The sequence below is a fragment of the Genypterus blacodes genome, unplaced genomic scaffold (genome assembly GCF_046128005.1).
Source record: "Genypterus blacodes isolate CSIRO-AG114 ecotype Tasmania unplaced genomic scaffold, CSIRO-AGI_Gbla_v1 ptg000138l_1, whole genome shotgun sequence".
Taxonomy (NCBI): Eukaryota; Metazoa; Chordata; class Actinopteri; order Ophidiiformes; family Ophidiidae; genus Genypterus; species Genypterus blacodes.
Window position 1 is genome coordinate 1,320,001 of NW_027466940.1, and position 21,492 is coordinate 1,341,492.

The 21,492-nt window shown below is 45.4% G+C and overlaps 3 protein-coding genes across 4 annotated transcripts in view; 2 read left to right on the plus strand and 1 right to left on the minus strand.

Moving 5' to 3' along the window:
* Nucleotides 1-7,629, plus strand: part of lzts1 (leucine zipper, putative tumor suppressor 1) — a 13,820-nt gene extending 6,191 nt beyond the window's left edge. For both annotated transcript variants that reach the window (XM_076164766.1, XM_076164767.1), the window contains exons 2-9: nucleotides 1,906-2,232; nucleotides 2,314-2,469; nucleotides 3,748-3,907; nucleotides 3,993-4,384; nucleotides 4,486-4,659; nucleotides 4,866-4,997; nucleotides 5,404-5,598; nucleotides 5,909-7,629. In XM_076164766.1, coding sequence (XP_076020881.1) covers nucleotides 1,999-2,232; nucleotides 2,314-2,469; nucleotides 3,748-3,907; nucleotides 3,993-4,384; nucleotides 4,486-4,659; nucleotides 4,866-4,997; nucleotides 5,404-5,598; nucleotides 5,909-6,457 — 1,992 coding nt within the window. In that variant the 5' untranslated portion in view covers nucleotides 1,906-1,998 and the 3' untranslated portion in view covers nucleotides 6,458-7,629. The remainder of the gene's footprint in view (nucleotides 1-1,905; nucleotides 2,233-2,313; nucleotides 2,470-3,747; nucleotides 3,908-3,992; nucleotides 4,385-4,485; nucleotides 4,660-4,865; nucleotides 4,998-5,403; nucleotides 5,599-5,908) is intronic.
* Nucleotides 7,630-9,411: 1,782 nt separating this feature from the next.
* On the minus strand, nucleotides 9,412-11,517 carry hspb11 (heat shock protein, alpha-crystallin-related, b11). Its single transcript, XM_076164765.1, has 5 exons — nucleotides 11,296-11,517; nucleotides 11,107-11,213; nucleotides 10,650-10,718; nucleotides 10,528-10,571; nucleotides 9,412-10,443 (listed from the first exon to the last, which is right to left on the minus strand). Exons 1-5 carry the CDS (start codon nucleotides 11,385-11,387, stop codon nucleotides 10,351-10,353), a joined length of 405 nt encoding a protein of 134 aa, XP_076020880.1. The 5' UTR covers nucleotides 11,388-11,517; the 3' UTR covers nucleotides 9,412-10,350.
* A 22-nt stretch (nucleotides 11,518-11,539) lies between these two features.
* On the plus strand, nucleotides 11,540-15,728 carry smn1 (survival of motor neuron 1, telomeric). Its single transcript, XM_076164764.1, has 8 exons — nucleotides 11,540-11,670; nucleotides 12,069-12,140; nucleotides 12,421-12,540; nucleotides 12,622-12,810; nucleotides 12,903-13,076; nucleotides 14,977-15,051; nucleotides 15,148-15,255; nucleotides 15,467-15,728. The coding sequence occupies exons 1-8, from the start codon at nucleotides 11,623-11,625 to the stop codon at nucleotides 15,524-15,526; spliced, it is 846 nt and encodes a 281-aa protein (XP_076020879.1). The 5' UTR covers nucleotides 11,540-11,622; the 3' UTR covers nucleotides 15,527-15,728.
* Nucleotides 15,729-21,492: the final 5,764 nt, after the last annotated feature.

Sequence of the window (21,492 nt, forward strand, 5' to 3'; positions counted from 1 at the left end):
GGAGCCAAAGTGCTGTTTGTTCAGGGTGGGTGCAGGGAACAGAGTGGGATGGATGGAGGGAGGGAGGGAGAGACGGAGGGAGGGCAAGGATGAATGGTTATTACACAGTTAGTCGATGCAGGAATAGGGGGGTGTCAGTGGGTGATAGTGGGGCGGGGGTGTGTGGGGGGGTGTGTGACACAGGGCGGGTAAAGGATCCTTTGTGAGGAGTGAGAGTTAATCACTTGAGCGGCACACGCCAGTTCTATGGGAGCACATGTTGTACACTGGCTCCCCTGGGGAACGGGAAGGAGGGGTCCCACACACACACACACGGCTGAATTTACATGTCAGTTATAATGCAAAGCTGGGTACACACACACACACACACTGACCGGGAAAAGCAAGACCCACCCCCTCCACAGAACAGTTAGCAGACCCTCCCGGCCGTGTAGATGCGAGTTTGCATTTGCTGCTGATTCATACACACACTCACACACATGCGTGCACATTTCTCCAGGACTTGGATAGTTGATCTATCTTTGCTAGGCGCCAGGCTGGAGATGGATGCTTAGTTTGACCTGACAGTAAGTGAAATCTATTGTTTCTTTACTTCACTCCTACATCAGCTGGTGAATGCTAATAAATGAGAGTGATAGAGAAGATAGTGAGATTAAGTGTAGAGTGTGTGTGTGTGTGTGTACATCAGTGGCACCAGGGGCTTGTTCTGCTCTGTGCTTTGTAATTTACACACACCACACGCTGCTGTTCAACATTTCCAGTCATTGTTTACTGTCGAGCTTAAACTCTGAATTCAAAGTCTATGTTTCGTCTGGCTGTGATGCAAGATTCGCAATTAACTTCCTTTGATGATTAGAAATTGAGGTTTGTATCTTATCCGATCACTTTAAACTGATATGAACGTTCCCACCACTCAAACTTTCCTCCTTCCACGTGGCCTTCGTCTATTTGTATGCGTGTTTGCTCTCCGCCGCTCGCTCGCTGTCTGCCTGCCATGCTGTTATTATTCTCCTCATCATGAAACATTTATTTTGCGAGCGTCTGATCTCTCTTATCTTTGCTTTGCTGGTGATGGGAAGTGACGGCCTTGATCAGCTCTCCTTCCGTCGTTTGGCTCTTTCTTCCTACTCGCTCGTCAAACACCTCCAGAAATGGAAACTGACGGCTTTGTGCATCATACATGCAGCCAATACTCGCCATGTGCAACTTAGCAGCTACATACGACTGTTAGTCCTGCGCTTTGCTGTTAGTCCCATTAGAGAACACTTACAGGCGGAGGACCAGGTGGCTGAGGGAGCAAGATCAGCCAGTATGGATCCCCCTGCTACCAACATCCCCTGTGGGTTAGAGATCACGACTGGCAACATCTGGGGTCTGGTTGCTTTTCAAAGGGGGGTGGAGATGATGTCAGAGTGCATCAGGGGTCATTTGTTCTTAACACAAACCAATCAGAGTTAGAGATGAGACGATAAAATACACAGACAAAATAAAAGTTCAAACAAATCAGATTTTCTGTGTGGTCACGCTGCATTGTGTGAAAGTACAAAAGTGTGTGTGTGTACAGCCTTGCTCAGGTGGCAGTGTAAGCCAAGTGGTGAGTAGGCAGTAAGTAGCCTAATTACTAGTTTGTTTAGAGGAAGGGCGCCCAAAGGGTTATTTGTCAAATTCAACGGCTGAGCCATAAATCTAGAAACACAAAGCCGGGCGGAGAGCCAAGATGGCCTCTTTCTTTATTCTTTGTTTGTTTAGCAAATGTGAACACACCTGCTTCAACACTGCATCACGGAGCCCAACAGGACCCAACAGAATTAAACAACAATCAAGGCTGTTTAAGGAAAAGTCGTTCTATCTCAGCTAATTTCGGCAAAACGTCACTAACTTACCGTCTCTCTTCCTGTCTGGCAGATGAAGCCGCTGACTGCTGCTCCTCTGCGGTCATGAGTCCAGACTTCTCCTGGCTTCTGCCCGACTCGACCGTCCGGATCTCAGCGCGGGACCATGGGAAGCGTCAGCAGCGTGATCAGTGGCAACAGCCCCAACAGCCGACACTGCATGGCGACCGAACATAAGCTTAAAAAGGGAACGAACCAGCAGAGGAAGACGGGAAGCCACAGCTTGGAGGGGTTACTGAAGTGCAGCGGTCTCGCTCAGGGGTCCTCGTCCTCCACACGTCCCTCCAAAGGTCTCTCACACTCCCGCTCAGGACGAAGCGAGGACTTCTTTTACATCAAGGTGAGCGTACATGCTTTGTTTATGCACACCAAACAAACTGAGAACGAATTAACAATTTTTTCCACCTTAATTCCACACAAGGTGAACCAGAAACCGAGGGCAGTGAGTCCCAAAGGAGGAGGAGGACGAGGAGGAGGAGGGGGAGGAGCGATGGACGGTGCAGGTGGAGGGAAGAGAGACTCAGGCGGACAAACACAAGCCAAACTCCTGTCAAAGTCCGGGAATGTGAAGGAGCGGGTGAGCCAGCTGCTCTTTATTTGTTTGGGAGAGGTGACGATGATGCCAGACAGTAATTATCAGGGATTGACTGGAGGTGAAGCTTGTCGCCTCGTCACGTCTATTATCACGGAACCTCGCTCACATCGCTCATATCCCAAACACACTTTGAAAAGCTGACAGTGAAGTTCAAGATAAAACATGCACAGCAGGTAGTTTAATAGGTAGCAGTCATTACTCATAACCTGCGCTGAACCATCCAAGCTTATTAATCACACACACACACACACACACCTCTCCCCCTCCCAGATTAATGACCAAAGAATGCCTTGATCTTCTCAGAGATTTCATTTCTGTGCCAGGAATGCGTAAGCAAACCTGGAGTCTCCTTCAATAGATCTTTACTCCTCAGGGGGGAGGAAGAGGAGGAGGGAAGAGGAAGTGACTTTAAAAGAGCGAGAGAGAGGAAAAAAGAGGGATCTAGGGCAAAGAGCATTCAGAGGATAGAGAGAGAGAGCGAGAGAGAGAGAGAGAGAGAGAGAGAGAGAGAGAGAGAGAAAGAGAGAGAAGGGGGTGAATATGTCCCACATCCCAGTCATGAAGTCAGAGAGCAGGAATGCTGAGCTCACTCGCTTTACCTCCAACACTTCAGCAGCAGCTCATATTATTAATATCACAGAGAGGAGCTATTCATCTTCCCTCAGACAGACCGTGGGAGGGGAGGGGGGGTGAAGGAGGAGGAGGAGGAGGGGAGCAGGACAGATGAGAAGAGAAGATGGGGAGGCCGGACACTCTCTCGCCTCGTGACATTCCCCACAGACGTATGAGGAGTATAAGTTCATCACCAAAATTTGTTTTCTCTCTTTGTGACAGTTTGGTGAATTTTACTTGCAGCCTCGTGCGTGCGTGCGTGCGTGCGTGCGTGCGTGCGTGCGTGCGTGCGTGCGTGCGTGCGTGCGTGCGTGCGTGTGCGTGTGTGTGTGTGTGCATGTGGCGTTTAATGCTGCCGGCGTGTAGTGAGGCAATTCTGCACGCATCAGTGGCTCTGTTTCTAATACAAAAAGACATGATTGGAAAAGAAAACTATCCCTTTCATTTGCACAACCTTCCAGCGTGTGACAATATTTATCTGTATGAAAGGCAGACGCTCTAATTTTAGCTTCATAATGTGACTTCTTCTTGCCTCTTTTGCATTCTTCAGCACACATTTTCTGCTATCCCCTGAAAGAAGATACTTAAAACCAAAAACACAGAAACAGTGTAATTTACCTCTGACTGTGTGTCGTTTCACACTTTCAGACCACTGTGGAGAAATCGCTGATCTGTTCCAATCCCAAGCCTCTGATTCCCAGGAGTGCATCCTCCACGGACAGAGCTCACAAGAGTCTGGAGCGACTCCTCAGCCCTCTGGAGAAGGCGAGGAGTCCAGACGTGAGACACAAGCACGACACCTTCTCAGGTATGACAGGGTTGCCGCTGTTCCGCATGCGCTCGTCTCTAAAATTGAGCAAATTACAGTAAATGTCATCATCCTTTCTTTCCAGGAACTCTCTCTGACTCTGGGCGCAACTCCATGTCCAGCCTGCCCACCCACAGCACCACTGGCAGTCTGAACACTTCCACAGGCCCTGTGAGTCACAGCGATGGCAGTTCAGCTCTAGCAATCAGCCTCAGCCAGAGTTTACAACCCACTCTCCCTCCGTGGGTCATCGGAAATACTACTAACTCTGACTGTAGCTTCAGGGCTGATTCAGACAACGGAGGGTTGGCAGCAAAGGCTAATGGGGACAGCGGCTCCCTGCGCGCCGCAGATAGGCCGAGCCATCTCTCCGGAACAGCAGGGGGGATTCGGTCCCCCATTACTACAAACGAGTCACTGATCGAGCGTTTGGAACAGAGGCTGCTGGAGAGAGAGTCTGAGCTGCAGGAGCTACAGGTATCACGCTGGCACATCATAAAAGACAGCGAGCGGTCTTAATCAAGGAAAAGAAAAGTGTCTTAATTATGTGAGTTTTCTTCTCTACCCTGTTCTGACAGGTGAGTTTTGAGGAGAAGGAAGTAGACACCTGTCAGTTGTTTGAGGAGAGGCAGAGGTACTGTGCCGAGGAGATGGAAGGCCTGAAGCAGCGATGCTCCACCAAGCTGAGACAGAGTTCCCAGATGGCTGCAAAGACGCAGCAAGGGCTCCAGCTGCAGGTCAGCCAGCTCCAGGTCAGCCCACCTCCTCTCTGCTCCACAGGCTGCTTGAGTCCTGATTTACACCTCATCCCATCAAGCCTTATATGCGTATGAAGCAGACAATCAATTGATATCCTGCGCTGTTCCTTAAAGTCTATTACAGAGGCATTACTATGTGCATAGAAAGTCTGTGTCTCCCTCGAGGGCGTTTTAATGAGGGAAAATGAACTTGTCTCCAGGCAGAGAAGGAGAAGCTTCATGAGGACCTCTCCAAATTGACCCTGGAGAAGGAGTTTGTGGAGCTCAGGCTTAGGTCCTGGGAGACGGAGAGGACGCAGTTGGCTCCGACACTTGAGGAGACGCAGTGGGAGGTGAGTCAGGCATCATGAGTGTGTGAACCTACGTCACCATGCACACACATCTGCATCTCTTACCGCTTTGCAGCTGTCTACTCTGATATATGCCACAATAGTCCGACACACAAATGTAGTCACAAGCGTGTCACTGATTGTGTCCACTGCACAAACATGTGTGTACCTGAATGCATCAACTTCCCACCCAGCAGATGTAATTACAGGAGAAGCACAAAAGTTTTAATTGAAATAAATGCAAATGAGGCTTGGCGGAGAGAAACATAATGTAAACAACACCTGGAACCCTTGCTGATTTTGAATGGATAATATGTGATGGTGTGAAGATATCCAGAGGTGGTTCCACTGGGCGCCTGCCAAGTTTCATTCCGTTTCATCTTGGTTATTATCTCCATCCACCACGTAGGTGTGCCAGAAGACTGGAGAGATCTCCCTGTTGAAGCAGCAGCTGAGAGACGGCCAGGCAGATGTCAACCACAAGTTGAATGAGATCGTGAGTCTCAGAGCTTCACTGAAGGACATAACGGCAAAGATGGAGACGCTGGAGAAGCAGAACAAAGAGCACGAGTACAAGCTCCACTCTCGCATTATAGAGGCTGAGGTTAGTCTGCTGATGATTTAATGGCATTATTATGCAACCAGAGCTCGAGTTAGTAGAGAAATGTGGAGGAATAAATGCCCACACAGTGCTGGTAAGATGAAAGCGCTGCTGGCTGAGGAGGACGACCGCTTTTATGTGCCGCACTCCACTGTGTCCTTCAGACAGTTTGGTGTTATCTGTGTTTTAACAGACGCACATAATCACAGTGCCTTTATAGGCGAGCTCATTTGACCCGTTTTGTCCATCAAATACAGTCATTACCTCGTTTCAAGTGTTGCCTATTGTTTGAGTGCTTTTTTTCCTATTTCAGGTGTGCCAGAATGAACTCCATCGCAAGAAAAATGAGGCAGACTTGCTGAGGGAGAAAGTGGGTAAACTGGAGAAAGACATTCAGGGGATGAAACAGGATCTGGCCTCAGCCAAACAGCAAAGGATTCAACCGAGGTCTCAACCTGAGGCCCGTGGCCAATCTCCAGTCTCAGAAAGACTAATCCAAGGCTCAACCTCCCCTGTCCAGGGCCAGGGAGAGGAGAGCAGAGCACTCATTTCCACAGATTCCCTGCAGAAAGAAGTAGAGAGACTGACATGGCAGCTCAAGGAGGAGAAGGAAGCTCAGGAAAGCTCAGCCAACCGTTTCGAGCAGGAGAGGCAAACGTGGAACAAGGAGAAAGACAGGGTGATCAAATACCAGAAGCAGCTTCAGATCAACTACCTACAGATGCACAAGAAGAATCAGGACCTGGAGAGGATCCTAAAGGAGCTCAGCACTGAGCTGGAAAGCCGGACAGAGCTGGGCATGAACATGGCCTACAGCTCGGGGCTGCAAACGTATGATGACGTGATTGCTACTGAGATTTGACACTGACAAACTGATTGACATGACTGTTTTTACCCACTGCAGATATTTACACGTTGGCATAGCAAGAGCATACAAACAGGCTGCCATCCCCACTACCAACAATCAGATTGAGATGTTTATTTAACAGACATCTTTCTGTGCGTATCACCAAATAATACAATTAAATACAGCCGTCGCAGTAAGTTATTAAATACTCAGAACAGATATTTTCAAATTATTTTGTTACAATTTAATCCGACAGGGTCTCCACTCATCAATCAGATCCCATATCCCTTAATAATTAGACCATTTATTAGTTGTTAGTTAGCAGAAGCTAGGCGACTCATCTGCTTCATGATTAATGCCTGGTGACAACACGCGGTAAGCATGGTGATGGAGGGGGGGAGGGAGGGAGGGGGGGGGGTCTCTGCCAGCATTAGAGATGACAGTGATGTATTATGGTCTGTGAGGACAGGCCGGGTTCTAAACCCATCTAGCTCGCCAGGTCCAGACCGTGTTTTATTTGTGTTCTTTAAGAGGTTTGTGCATGGAAAGTAAAGTCGAAAACATCTTCAGTCGTCCCAACACAATCTGGTTAAATACATCCTTCATTATTACCTGTGCCAGCTCACGTGTTCAACTATAAAGTCCATGTTATACTCCAGAATTGACCCTAAATATATTTATTTCAATAGGTGGAGCAAATATGTATTTTTTAATATATTTCATGTATTTTGTAATTTCTCTGAATCTTGTAAAACCTTCTGTGAGTAAGTGCAGCCACACTGACAGTGCATGTGTCTTCAGGTGCTAGAAACTCAAACTATCACTCATATAACAATAATCATCACTCTACTGGATTTACTTTATTTTAACACATGAAGACGTGTTGTTGTGAATTGGGACAACGACATTAAGATGGACAGTGCAGAAGCAAACTCTCCCGGTGGTGTGTGTGAGTATTTATGGCACACGACACCAGCAAAACATTCTGAGAGCACAAAGCGAAAAAGAAGTGACGTCCCAGTAGAATCTGTGTCCAACTCGCTAACTTTACTGCCGCTGCTCCAGTTAGAGACAAACAAGCGTTCCTGGCGTTCCCTGCCATGTGGCTCTGCTAGTGCTGGAGCGATTCCACCTCCCACGAGGATGAAGCAAAAGCGTTTAATGGGCCCACCCAACCACACACACAAGCAGGGATAAATATGCACACACACACTGCACTGGTCAAGACTGTGTGGCAGTCACTGTAATGAGTCTGCCCAGGATCGCTCAGCTGCCCTGCACTTAATCACATTACCCCAGCAGATCAGGAGAGATTTGGTGGCACAGAGGCGAAATAGAACTCTAAGGTGACCGATGGCACTTAAACTCAAGCTACTGATAAACGTTTTACAGCCCTAATACTGGGCATTAGTGCCAAAATGTGGTCTAACTGCACCGCTGGTGTTTCTAATTCTAATGCTAAGTGGGGGAAACACAACAGAAACGAGCGATCCGCCCTCATTTTGAACTTGTTTGTCTAATTAAAGGATGGATTTTGCATTTTTGCAGCATGCAGAATCGTCCGCACAGGTTGTTTTCACCAGATGATAGTCAAATTTTATGTAGAAACATAAGACACAAGATATTGCACTAATCTGCATTTTTGCCTGCTTTTGTAGTATGATCAGAAATATCCTTTACTACACCTGAATGCTGGAAGGAATACGAGCAATGCTGTTGTTAAAGTAAACAACACCACAATAGGGAATGAGTTACTGATACATTTACAGCATATATCTTAGATATTGCTGTTTACTGTACAACACTTGGTACTATTTATTATACAACTGTACAAATCCTGGTTTTAGAATCATAAATAAATATGAATGCTGTTAATATTCAGCAGTGTCTTTTTGTGCACACCTTATTGTTATTCTTCCTCTTGAAACCTAAATAATGAGATTGTTTTTCCTCCCATTTCTAATCATCTAATTTCAGCCTTTTCATAGTGTTTCCTTCCTCACGCGCAGCTCCCTTCCGCTCAGCTCCTGTCATAGTCGGACTGATTGGACCAAATCAAAACTGAAATCAAATTAAAGCCCATTGTCAGTGCTCGGCATAAAGGGGGGACCACGCGGACGAGATAACGAGCTGGAATTCAAAGTCACTGTGTTCATGTGAAAGAGAGTAACAGAGGGGGAGGGGAGGGTTTCTTAACATGTAAGAATTGGCGCCTAAAGCCATGAATAACAACCACACATTTTGTTTCAAACATGTAAATACAGCAATACTTTCTCTGTCGTTTAAAAGCGCACAGGAGGTGGAGGTTGCATTCATGCTAGAGAGTATTTAATTATAGCTTTCGATGTTACTATTCATGTATATTCATATTTAAATGACTGTTTTAAATCATGGTTCAGAGAGGGGAATTGGATATATCTCCTCCTATTCACTATGCTGGACGTACAGAGTGCCAGTCCAGCAGATGTCTGGGTGTGATTGGACAGCAGTTAGGCAGCCATCAGAAGAGCCGGGTGATAATTTAGCCCTGCCCTGCAGTGACATGATAATAACGCATTCATATCCTGCTGTGATTCTCCTGATCGGCTGAGCGTCAAGCACAAAAGGGCCTGAATTTATTAGCAACCAGGAGGCACATGTGCCAAACCTGACCGACATGCAAGAAAAGAGGATTTTACGAGCACATAAATGTAATAAAACTATGAATTAAACAGCTATATGCCAACAAGAGGTTATTTCATTTCATGGCCAAACATAACCTCTAACATTATCATAAATATTCCACAGCAGTAAATAATAGATGAGTCAATAACATTGTATCAACTTCTGCCTTAGCCTCATTACTTATTACACACTCTCATACTCAAATGGGCTGTATTCCAACAGCATCTCCATGCAATTAGTTGGTTGAAAATATCATGGGTCTAGTTACACAACCTTGTATTTCATATTTTTATTGGTTTATCCACAGCTCTGCATGCGGGCCCAGGTAGAGTATACACACACACACACACACTCAGCAAATCCCCGAGCTCCTCCGCAGTCAGCAAAGTAATTGGGGAGGGAGTCCCATAGGGTCCTCGCTGCTCACTGCTGAACCTTTTCCTACCAATGAGTTGAAATTGCCATGGAGGTAGATAGTAGCCTGTTTGTGTGTGTGTGTGTGTGTGTGTATGTGTGTGTGTTTGTGTGTGTGTATGTGTGTGTGTGTGTGTGTGTGTGTGTGTGTGTGTGTGTGTGTATGTGGAGGAGGTGAGTACAGGAGGTGGCCGGAGTGCTTTGTGTGAATAGACCTGCAGTCTTTAGAGACTCCCTCGTTGGCTGGGAAACCATCTGGTTCCCCAGCCCCCAAGCTGCATTGCCCATAATTCCCATTTCTATGGAGATGTCGAATGGCGCCCGTGGGGGGGCTGTGTGGGTGCCAGTTTAAGCCCACACCATTGAAAATTGGTTAATTAATTGTGTCTCTCATACACACTATTTTGCTGTTTTTTTTCTTCAGACGCAATTCAACCACTCATCACAATCCAACTTTTTTTCTCCAAAGCATTGGCAGCTATGGACTCACAAAACAACTGGTAGCAGTTGTGTGCATTATTAAAATTAATCCATAACATGAAATAAGCTGAAAAATACCAGAGGTCAAAGGAAATTTCACAGAAACCAAAGTAAAAATGCAGCAGCTTCCATTCAAGGGCTTCGGCTTTAAGTGGATCAAGAGGTTTAGACAATAAAAACAATTTATGCTGAAGACATCCATTAATTGATTTTCAAAATCAATGTACCTCACATATTCATGGTGTAAGTGTATATGCTAATCACGTTCTCACAGATATGAGTGAACATACAATGAGATCCATTCATATTTAATGTGATCAATGCTCTATATGTAGAAAAATACATCAAATTCAATTCTGCACAGTGACTCTGTGCACTGAGACAAACAGATCGTATCCTGAGGTGATGATGAAGCGAAGATGCGTTGCACTGCTTCCATTTAGCTGGAGGATAGAAAAAAAAACAAATCAGCGCTTTCTCTGATGCCTTCACAGGTTTTACAGAGAAATGTTTCAGCTTCAACTCACCGAAATAACATTGGACTGAAGACGTCCTTCTGTGTGTTCAAATTCTGCAATACCGTAGTCACAGTTGTTATTATTACTGACGTGACATTCACCTGAAAAAAAGATAAATCTGACCTTTGTACCTTTTTCTGCTGCGAACTCAAAGTGAGACACTTTCTGTGACTCATTCTTTTCTATCTTTAGTCGCTTCACTGCAGAAAGACAAAGAAATAGAAAGAAATTAGAAAAAAAGTGAAATAAAGCTAAATTAAATCACAAATAAATAAATAAATGAATCTGTCCTCTCTTATTATCTTCAGTACAAATGGTTAGAACAGATGGAGCTAAACGAGACACAGTCATGTTATGCTCGGGAACATATGTGACTTCAGCATTAACAGACAAATCATTTCCCTCTGTTATTTACATAGAAATGAGACTTCAAAGAGAAACAAATCAAATTCCCCCTGTTGTCTTAATTAACATGAACATTAAACAGCCTATTTCTCTTAATGGCTGTAGTTCTCCACCCTTGTATTAAAAAAAAATCGTGTTGTGAACAAATGTCTTGATTTATAATGAGACTAATGGAGTTAGCACCGTTGTAGCTGTCCACAGTCACGCTGGACATCTTCGTGGACTCGGCAAAGCGAACGATGAACTCTTGAGGAAACATCCCGGTGGACATCCAGAATGTTTTTGTGCTTCTGCCGCAGGAAACAATGTTACATGCCAAAGTTAAAGTAAACATTGGGGTTAATTTGAGCTAAGTTGGGATGGCACATTCACCCGTCGATGATGTGTTCTGGCGGGTGATTCTCATCGCAGGACGCAGCCATGACAACTTTAGCCCCCGCGGAACTTAGCGAAGAATCGATCATCGTCAGATAATCGATCACGGAAGCCGAAACGATCACAGAATCTAAAGCGTGGCACAATCTCCCTCTTCCTCTCTGTGGATAAACAATGTCGACTACTAGCTACAGCCGTTGCCTAGCCAACCACCCTGTCGCGAGCTATATACGTCATCGTTTCACCCCTTACACGTCACCGTTTTGCGACACACGTTGTACTGTCGGAAGCTAGTAGCTAACAGCATCATTTCCACACTTTCTCATGGCGAATGGGTGCAAAGATGCGCTTTTTACGCGCGGGGGTGGACAGGTGAGTGACAGATCAGCTGTCATAAAGAATAATGTGGTCGAATAGGTGACACGTTCTGTTTCTTAGGTCGCGAGCTAGCTATGCTAAACTCAACCCAAGTTACACTAGCATTTACCAGGCGCTAAGATGGATAAACTAATGAGAGGAAGAGCAGAGGGGTGTAAACAGAGAGCAGGAGTCGCCTTACTGTTACATTATGATACAATTTTGTTATCCCGCATGTTATCTTGCTTTAATACGCAAGTTTAGCCGCTTAAATTTCGCACGATTTCCGGTAAACCATCAGCATCCTTTCCCCAAACATGTCAGTTTTCCAAGTAGGATACACGATAAATACACATGTGGTGCATAATGTGTACACAATGTGTGTAACTGTGTTTTTTGTTGTCGTTTTACAGAGCGATGACTCCGACATCTGGGATGACACCGCACTGATCAAAGCTTATGACAAAGCGGTGGCGTCCTTCAAGGTAAACTTGTCCACTAATGTCCTGCGAGAGGAGGAATACTGCTCCTTAGATCTATTAGATAGATACATGGATACAGAGCCTGGCCGCACTAACACTTACGGCCGCGTCCAAACAAATCCCTGTTTTCAAATCTAGTGCAAATCAAACCCTACACAGCTACAGTAACATATATAGTAAACATTTAGCTCCATGCCAGCAAGATCTGCAAAGCTGACATGGATGCAGAACCTGTGGCTGCGTGCTCACTTGTCACTCTTCCCGCTCCCTCTTTGTGCACCAGACGGCCCTCAAGGGAGAAGACGAGCCTCAAACCTCCAAGAAGAACCATCCTGGGAAAAAACGCAAGAACAACAAAAAGAGCCACTGCAGAAAAAGAACCAACACACTACCAGATAAAGAGGTTTGTAAAGAACCCGTCGTCACTCATAGAGCTGTGAAGTAGTAAACAAACAAGTGACTAATGCCTGTTTGGTGGTTCCAGTGGCAGGTCGGGGACTCGTGCAGTGCTTACTGGTCTGAGGACGGCCATTTGTACGCAGCCACCATCTCCTCCATCGACGAGACTAACGGCACGTGTGTGGTTGTGTTCACGGGCTACGGCAACGAGGAGGAGCAGAACCTGGGCGATCTGCTTTCAGACATCTCTGAGGCTGACGAGGAAACGAATCAGGTAAAAAAACGCGACTAGGCCTTATCCTTGATGAGCCGGCTACTGTTTGTGGGGCTGTATACAAGAAATCAATATGTTTTGCCGGATTCCAGGTGCAGGAGGCGGAATCGTCCACAGAGGAGAGTGACAGGTCGGCCACGCCACAGCAGCACAAACAGCAGTCGCACAATAAGCCTCAGAAGTCCAAGGCTCACAAAGAGCCCCTTCCTGTGTGGGCAGCCGGCTTTCCCCCCCCACACCCCCCTCCCCTGCCATCCTCCAGACAGGTAAGAATACAGACTGAGCTCCTTTTTGTTTGCTTTATTGACAGTGGAACAGCGCACAGCAGGCATCTCAAAGCCATTTCAGCTTGGTTGGATTGAAAACGTAGCGACTGTTTGACCTCCGTGACACCGTGGCAGCCGTCTCACAACGAAGGATGGAACTAGTGTGTGCCCTCCGGGACTGCGTCTGCATTCAGAAATATGGCTATGGTTACAAACACAGCTTCTACTAATCAGAGGCTGTGTGTAGTATTATTACAGAACGTATTCCGCTTGATTCACGGCGGCCTCTTGCCCTCTCGTTCCGACGCTGCAGCCCTCGAGGACGTGACGTGAATAGCAATTGTTTCCATGGACTCCACGCTCTGACAGTACCATTAAAAATAAAGTATTCCCACTGAGCTGTAATGGCAGACAGCGATTACCCTTTTAATTATGAAAATAAGAATAGAGTCTCACCGAAAATGAGCTTCCAGTTTATCCGTCATCTCCTCGGTCACACAGACCTTGAGAACATTTTTCTTTCACTTCTAACAGAAATGTCCGCAGTGCCTTTATTTTGCCAGTCTTGTAAAGGTGTTGTAATGACAGTAACCCTCTTCATTAGAACAAGCCAATATACCACCCTGACTATAAACCTGACCTTTGTGATGTATGTGAACGGGTCAGACAAAGCGACCAGCATCTCTATTATGACTCTTTATCAGCCCATTTCCACCAACACAGAACCGGTCTCTTTCTGGTCCCCGAATCCAATTCTGAGCCGGTTTTGAGCATTTCCACCAAGTTAGTTCATGGCTAGAAGCAGGAAATGTCAGGGTCTGACGTAGGAACCATGACAACATCGCGAGTGGCCGTGGATTCCTCCGTGCCATGAACCCTGAGCGGAGCAGTTTCCAGAACAATAACTTTTTTAGGGGGAGAGTGGGCTTGTGTTCTCTAATAAAGTGGCCACAGGGTGACGTAAAGCCTTAACTTAAATTCATATCGATCTCAGCATTGGATTGTTATATTCTATTTGACTCTTTCTGTTGTTTCTTTACATATTCACTCACTTTTTGGCACTTTACTCACCTGATTTCCCCACAGTCTCATCTCATTAAATTCAGCACTCCTGATCTTTTTATGTCCCATGTAATTGGCTATTTGTTACAAACCATTAATGTGGACGCGCTGATAGCTGGTTTGGTAAATCCCGGGTTAAAGGGACAGCTGACGACCCACTTCGCCTCACTGAGGATTGTCGATCAGTGCCGTCAAACAGGAGTAGAAAGTCTATCTCTTAACCAACGCTTAGTTCTTCATTTATCAGCTGAAAACACAACAAAACACATTAACCGCAAATATGTGAAAGAAAGCCGGTTGGAAACACCTTATTGTTTGAGATTGATATGAATTTAAACTTGTATTGATTTCTGTGAGAAGGTTGGCTTGTTGCCGCAGCGAAAGCAATAGAAAAAAACGAAATACAAATGGTTCTAATTTGAACGCGAAAAAACAATACGAGAGCAATATGAATAGACAAAGATGTTATTGTGCCAGTGTTGGATTAGATTGCATCAAATTGAACATGTGTTATTGTTATTGGGGTCATTGGCGGTGTTATGTTTAGTGTAAAGTCATAAAGAGAAAAACAGAGATTGTGTGTCTGGAAGGATGGATAGGTAGTGATAGGATTCCTCTGGTTGCCCCCTGCACATGGCGAGAGGGGAAGTTACTGATATCAGACCTGAGCATCACCCCGACTGCAGTGCTTTTATGTAAATAGATCTCACTCGGAGAAGATTGCCGGAGCCGTTAAAAGCCATTTTTTTTAAAAATGCAAATTGATTTGGCTTACTGTTGAGTATTATTGAGATGACTATTCTCAATTCCTTGTGGGGTTATCTGGGTTCATCTGCAGGCGGGAAACAAGCGATCAGGAGGCCCAGGACCCGCAGCTCCGTCCTGGCCCCCCATGATGCCCTTTGGGCCGCCGGTAAGTCGCAAGATCAGTTCACAGTCAATATTCTCATCACAGAGAAACACGTGTTTGCCTTCTGCCATGCCTCCTCTCACCGTGTCCCCACTTCAGATGATCCCGCCGCCTCCGCCCATGAGCCCTGACACAGTGGACGACGAGGCCCTGGGCAGCATGCTCATATCCTGGTACATGAGTGGATACCACACAGGATACTACCTGGTACGTGAGCACCATCCCACCTCTTTGTTATGGCTTTTTACCGGCGCAGTCTCTTATTGCGAAGTTAAGAGCGGTAGCATTATGCATTATAGTAATTTGGGGACATTCTGAGCCATTTCAGAATCCTCATTTGTTGCTAAGGGTCCCATCTAGTGCAACCAAAGAGTCCTTGGTTTTTAAGAGCTATATTAACATTATATTTCCTCCCCAGGGGCTGAAACAGGGACGTAAAGAGGCTGCAGATCAATGGAAGAAATCTCATCACAAATGATGAGCGAGTGACTGGAGTGACTGGGGGTGGGGGGGCTCACTCTCACTCTCACTCTCACTCTCACTTGTTGCCCTGTTGTGCCTGATGTGTGTCGTCTCACTGATGATGGAATGAAGTGCACACGGTGTAAAGAAGCTCTGCAGAGGTGTTCAAGGAGGACATTTTTGTATTATTTTGTAAATAAATAAAATAAAGGCTATGAGAGCACGATTGGTCTTAATGTTTTCTTTGGTCAGACTGTGTGTTGCTGGTAAAGCTGCTCTTTCACTACATAGAAAGTCATCTATTAGCAGTGGGGGAGGGTTAACAGTCACACACCATTGTGTTGTTGTAATGGCAAGTATTGTCCAGCAGAAGTCAGACTAGTATAGTGTACATGAGTGAGTACATGCTGTGCTGGTGTCAACCGTGCACAGAGCGGCTGACATGCAGAGCAGCACTCCATTTGTAACGGTGTGTTTGTGCCTCTGGATTACAAACCAGACTGGAGTCCTTCTTTCACCCCTCTGGTGCTTCCACGCAGTCAGTTTGTTTGTTTGTTTCAGTGTGTACGTGCGTCCGTGCCTTGCACCCATCCCTTCCCCCCCAAGGCGTCCCTTCCCCATGGCTGAAAGATGATCCCATCCATCTTGTGCTTTTAAACTCACATCAGATGCTTCCATATTCCGGGAAGATATGTCAGAGGTTTCATCATGCAGCTCGGGCTCCATGATACTTTGGCAGTTTTGTGGATGATTGATTCCGGACTAAAACTACATTTCTGAGATTATGATCTCTTCAGAAACATTTTGCTGCATTTAATAATCTTTTGTTTTATAGGCTCTATTGTAACTTCATGGGTGTTAACCTATAGTTGCTTTTGTTCATCACGTTGCCATGAGAACCAATTGTAACATGAGTTTTAATATAAGGCCTCAAGAATAGGGCAAGGGTTGCAAATGTGAGTATATATTTAGAATATATGCAGCCACATGTAATTACAGTGGGAAAAGCCACAACTATTCTGCTGCCCTTGTAATGCCTCCATCCTGTGTGAAGGGGGCCAAACAGATTTCCCATATTTCCCATACTAGTGGTTTGCTGGCCCCCTTACACTCACTCCTGCTTCTAAACTGGTGGGCAATGGGTCGTGTGAGAGTGTGAGAGAGTGTGTGTGTGTGTGTCTGTGTGTGTGGTGCATGAAAAGAGGCAGAATAAAGAGAAACAGAAAAGGGTTTTGTGGTAGGATGTAACAGCATGATTGTCTCCTGTTTTTATGCCATGTGATCATCCTCCAGCTGTTCCAAAGCCATTGCTGTCTGAGTGAAGAGTGGTCTCTTTGTTTGTGTACGCTGTCTGTGGCTCACATTTTATAGCCCACTCTTACTGCGCCAATGTTGACTGCTGTATTTGATTCCTCACTTCTTGTTTTTGCAATATGTGTGCGTTTGTGTGTGGGCCAAAGAGACAAGCAGGGTAGAGGGAGAAATGGCATCACAGGGAAATGCAAGATGGGATTTACAAATTGAATGTGTTATATAAATGAGCGGCGATACACCATGCCTATCTTTTTCTCCCAGATGGGTTTAAAATCTGACATGGCAAAGCCTGCACATAAGCCCATTGCTTCCCTGACTGGGCAGCAAACTGAGCTGCCCAAAGGGCCCAAATCATTCAGGCAGGAATTAAAAGGGGTCAGGCCTAGCTTGGGAAAGCGCTCCTCTGTGATAGTCGACCCCCTACTGACCACAGCGGCATGAGGCGTGTAAACATAATCTGCATTTCACTTAGAGCCTTCCAGGAAACGGTCACGTATCCAAGTGGGATCGCATTGCTACATGAGTTACAGAGCCTGCAGCTATTTACCCAAGCTCCCAACGTCAACAAACACCCTGCTTTTAAAATGAGAGACCGGGGGCTGATTAGAAGAATGGGGTTGCACAAGCGCCTTTCCCTTTTCCAGAGAGACCACCAAGTACTTTGCAGAAGTGCAGTCATCATTACATGTTTAAGATTGTGCTCCAAAAGCCCCTTTCAGAGTGTTTGCTGATCCACAAAAGGATATAAAACTACAATGGGAGGAGAAATGCATGGCAACTGACGCGACTCAACATTTCTGTTATGTCTTCGTCTTCCAGGTTTTATAAATGTGATAGACAAAACATAACAAATCATGCATCACATCACAGTCACTGCATAAGCACCATTACTACCAGACAATGAATGGGCTTTGTCTTAATAAGGACAAATCCTAATAATGACAAATCAGCACCTCGTGTGTTAGTCAACTGACAGCATTGGAAATATTTTCTTTATATAAACAAACCATGAACCCAATCACAAGACGTGAAAAGCATCGATCAGTAGCCTTATGATGTCATTTATGTAGACCTGCCTGGCCTGCATTTAAAAGTGAGAGCGGGTTCAAATGGTTTTTGGATCACAGATTGTTCCTTTAATTAATGCGATTGTGTAGTAAATTGTAGGTACAGTCAGTGTAACCAATGACAGGAGCTTATCTGGTGAGTTTCAGATGATGCAGCATGTCTGGATGTGGATGTGCAGGACTCTGTGGACGTGCTCTTTGTCACATATAAGTGTAATATTGGCAGTGGAATGTAGTCAAAACCAGCAAGACTCGGTATATACAAAGTATTTCTCCATTTGCAGAAGTTCTTTGTGTAACCAGGCTGGTACTGTTTGAGGACACACTGCTGAGAAGATACATAATAATGTGGAGGTTTCCAGGAATGTGAAAATCAGAGCGACTCATTTTAATAAGAATTGTGAGTGTGGATCTCAATAAAGATGCCAGAAGTAATGTTGCTCAAGACATAATCCTGCTCTTAACTTGGGTAGAAGTGGAGCCTCAGTGGATTAAATCTGCTTTATTATGGGCCTGGGTGATGCAGTGCTTCAGTATTAGTCCTGAGGCTCAGACTTCCCAGCAACACACTGCCACTGTTTGCACGGATGTGACCTCTGTTTCAGGGACACTCATCCCAGATGACCTTCTGACCTGTAAAAATTCCATTCACAGCGGGTTCAGTAAATTCCTGGAGCTGCCATAGATTCTGATTCACATTCCTGCCTGATCGTCATGGTCTGCAACAGATGCTGGTAAATAAAATGGCCCCCCCCTGCTGTCTGGCCCTCTGAACAGGCTGTGTAATTGGTATTAATCAGATACTTTTTGCAGGTCAAACAAAGCAAATGAGCATTAACCTGGAACAACAAACAGCTCTGAGTCGAGGGAAAACTTGAAATAGGCGTTTCAACAGCCAGTGCTTAATTCTTTAGACTATTAAATCCATGTGCTATTCACCTAATTAAGCATTAACGTTTGCAGGGTGGATCCATTACTCAAATCAACATAATGTGGCAAAGGATTCCTCGAATCTACAATATGTGAGTCCCTAAAGTTTCCTTAAATACAGAGTTTAAAGTGCTGCAGGAAACAGCCTCCATTTAAAGTAAGCTAAGTAAAGCTTAAAAGAAGCAGTCTGTGTGAGTATTTCACTTTAGTTTTATTTGTAATGCAGCTTTCACACATTAAAACAACTTACTTTTATGTGCTCAAGGTGCACTGATTTAAACGACAAATGCAACTGTGTCATTAATCTAATAAATAGCTGCAAACAAATAGACAGTGTGAATATTGGAGAGGAAATTGGCACTTTCAGCCTCCTTACTGGGAAATGTAACTGGAACACTGAGGTGCCCGCGGGTTCATTCATCTCTATTTGAGAGAGAACTGATTATTTTAATACACACACGCGCACACGGAGACAGGAACTGGTCAAGGGTTGGATTTGAACTTTGACCTCTTGTTCGTATACGCTGAAAGACGCAAAGATGCAGATTAATGGAGAACTAAAAAATTATGAACACATTGCGTCATGGGTTCATCTAACCGGATATGATGACTTTTATCACAAATACAAACACACACAAACCCAAAGCGAGTCTTGCAGCAGCGTGTTCCGTCCGTGCTGTGCTCCGTCCCCCCGCCGGTAGAGGTCTCTGGATACCGGACAGGGCAGCGCTCGGTCCGCTGCTCCTCGACATGGGGAGTCACCGTGTCACCGCGCCGACGCGTCACACAAGCTCTGGATGTTAGGAGACCAAGATCAAACTCGGCAGTGAGAGAGAACGAGGACCCGAGAGTGTGTATGAGTGTGTGTGAGAGAGTGTGTGTTTGTGTTTGTGTGTGTGTGTGACTGACTGGCATATGAGAGGAAACGCTCCGTGTTTGAGTCTCTCGGGAGTTTCCGCGGTGGTTTGGTTCTTTCTCGCCACCTGGATCCACTTTTTCCTCCTCGTCGCTTGTCTTCGCTTCTCCCCCAAACAGCTGATTTTACACTTTTCCTTCATCTTCATCCCGCCTCTTCATTTGTGAACTTTTCTGCCGCGATGTTTTGTCGGAACCAGACAACCCGAGCCACCGTCGCCCGCGGATCCGCGCTGGAAATGGAGATACGGCGAGGAAAGTTCCGAAAGAGCGTTTATCTGGAGACATCACAGGTAAGAACACACACATCACACACACGCACACTCGGCCACACTCTGGGTTTCCTCTGTTTACAACTTTAATCTCGTACTGAAGCATCTGTGCAAACTTACTACATAGTTTAATTAAATCGAGTTGTGTGCGTGTTTTTGTGTGCGTGTTCGTGTGTGTGTGTGTGTTGCAGCATTTACTTCAAATTACTTCTTTTAATTGCAACTTTCCCCACACTACTTTGTATTTACTTTGCCCTGAAGAAACAAATAAACTCCCCTCACACACTCCTCACATGGAGACCTTGAAGTGTGTTTATGGTTTCCAATTGTTGGATGAAAGCGACTTTATTGTATTTTATGTTGTGTTTTTATCTCCCTTGGTAGTGGCTTAATATTCTTGCAGGGCTTTAATATTCTATAATTTGGTTGAGATACTCGCACCTTCAGGATACAGCAGGACAGAGTTTTGTTATTACTTTTTAATTTGAGTAAATCCATTGTACTTTATTCCCACTTCAATCCTCTGGAGTTTCCACCCTTATAATTAAACGTAGTTGTCCTTAAATGCCTGTTTTTAAACTTTCAGAACTTCGTCAGCAGTGCAGGAAATCAGGAAATCAACCATTTTGTTCACTTCTGTTGTTTGGGAAGCTTTTCCAGGAAGGTCAAAAGGTTGTTTGCGTGCACCTAAAGCGTAGAACAGGAGGTCAAGGCCGGAGCCAGTGGATCCCTGTCAGCTGTTTGCTCCCTGGCTCAGGCTTGACAGACACACACACACAACCTGCGTGCTTTCCTCCTCTTCCTCTCTGCTTGGCCCCCACGTCCACATCTGCTTCGTATTAGCCACTGTGTGTCGGCTTAGAGAGACTTCAAATCTAACCTCTAATTATTTTCACTCATGGTCCACTTTAATACTGTTTTGATGGAAAGTCCGGCCTCTTGTCCGCACACACACACACACACACACACACACACACACACACACACACACACACACACACACACACACACACACACACACACACACACACACACACACACACACACACTTGCCTGTGGGCACCATGTGTATTACTTATTTACTGTCTTTTATAATACGAGCTCCTACCCGGCCCATCTGTGAGTAACTTGTTCTATTTGATCTTAACTCGACTGTTGGATACTTTTTTAAGTTCAGGAGTGAATTTATAGCGCTCAGGCAGAAGAGAGAGAGAGGGGTGTGTGTGTGTGTGTGTGTGTGTGTGAGAGCGATGTGAAAGGAAGGAGGGCAGACTCAATTGTAAGAGGATACTTAAGGAATGTTAATGGTGCAATAGAGCAAATGGAAAAGATAGAGTATTGATTCTGTCTCTCTTCTTCCCTCTTCGAAAATCTCTCAATTTTCATTTTTTGTGTGTGTGTGTGTGTGTGTTTACTGTAGGAGTTGCTTATAATTCATGTCACAGGAAACCACCACCAGCCTCCTGGGAAGTCAGGCACACTCT

Bases quoted from the DNA above. Each gene is read 5' to 3' on its own strand.
- smn1 (XM_076164764.1), top strand. From the start codon at position 11,623: ATGGCGAATGGGTGCAAAGATGCGCTTTTTACGCGCGGGGGTGGACAG. The intron at 11,671-12,068 runs GTGAGTGACAGA...GTCGTTTTACAG, and splicing joins TTACGCGCGGGGGTGGACAG to AGCGATGACTCCGACATCTG. The intron at 12,141-12,420 runs GTAAACTTGTCC...TTTGTGCACCAG, and splicing joins AAGCGGTGGCGTCCTTCAAG to ACGGCCCTCAAGGGAGAAGA.
- hspb11 (XM_076164765.1), bottom strand. From the start codon at position 11,387: ATGATCGATTCTTCGCTAAGTTCCGCGGGGGCTAAAGTTGTCATGGCT. The intron at 10,719-11,106 runs GTGCTAACTCCA...GTCTTTCTGCAG, and splicing joins GACTGTGGACAGCTACAACG to TGAAGCGACTAAAGATAGAA. The intron at 10,444-10,527 runs GTGAGTTGAAGC...TCTATCCTCCAG, and splicing joins TTCAGTCCAATGTTATTTCG to CTAAATGGAAGCAGTGCAAC.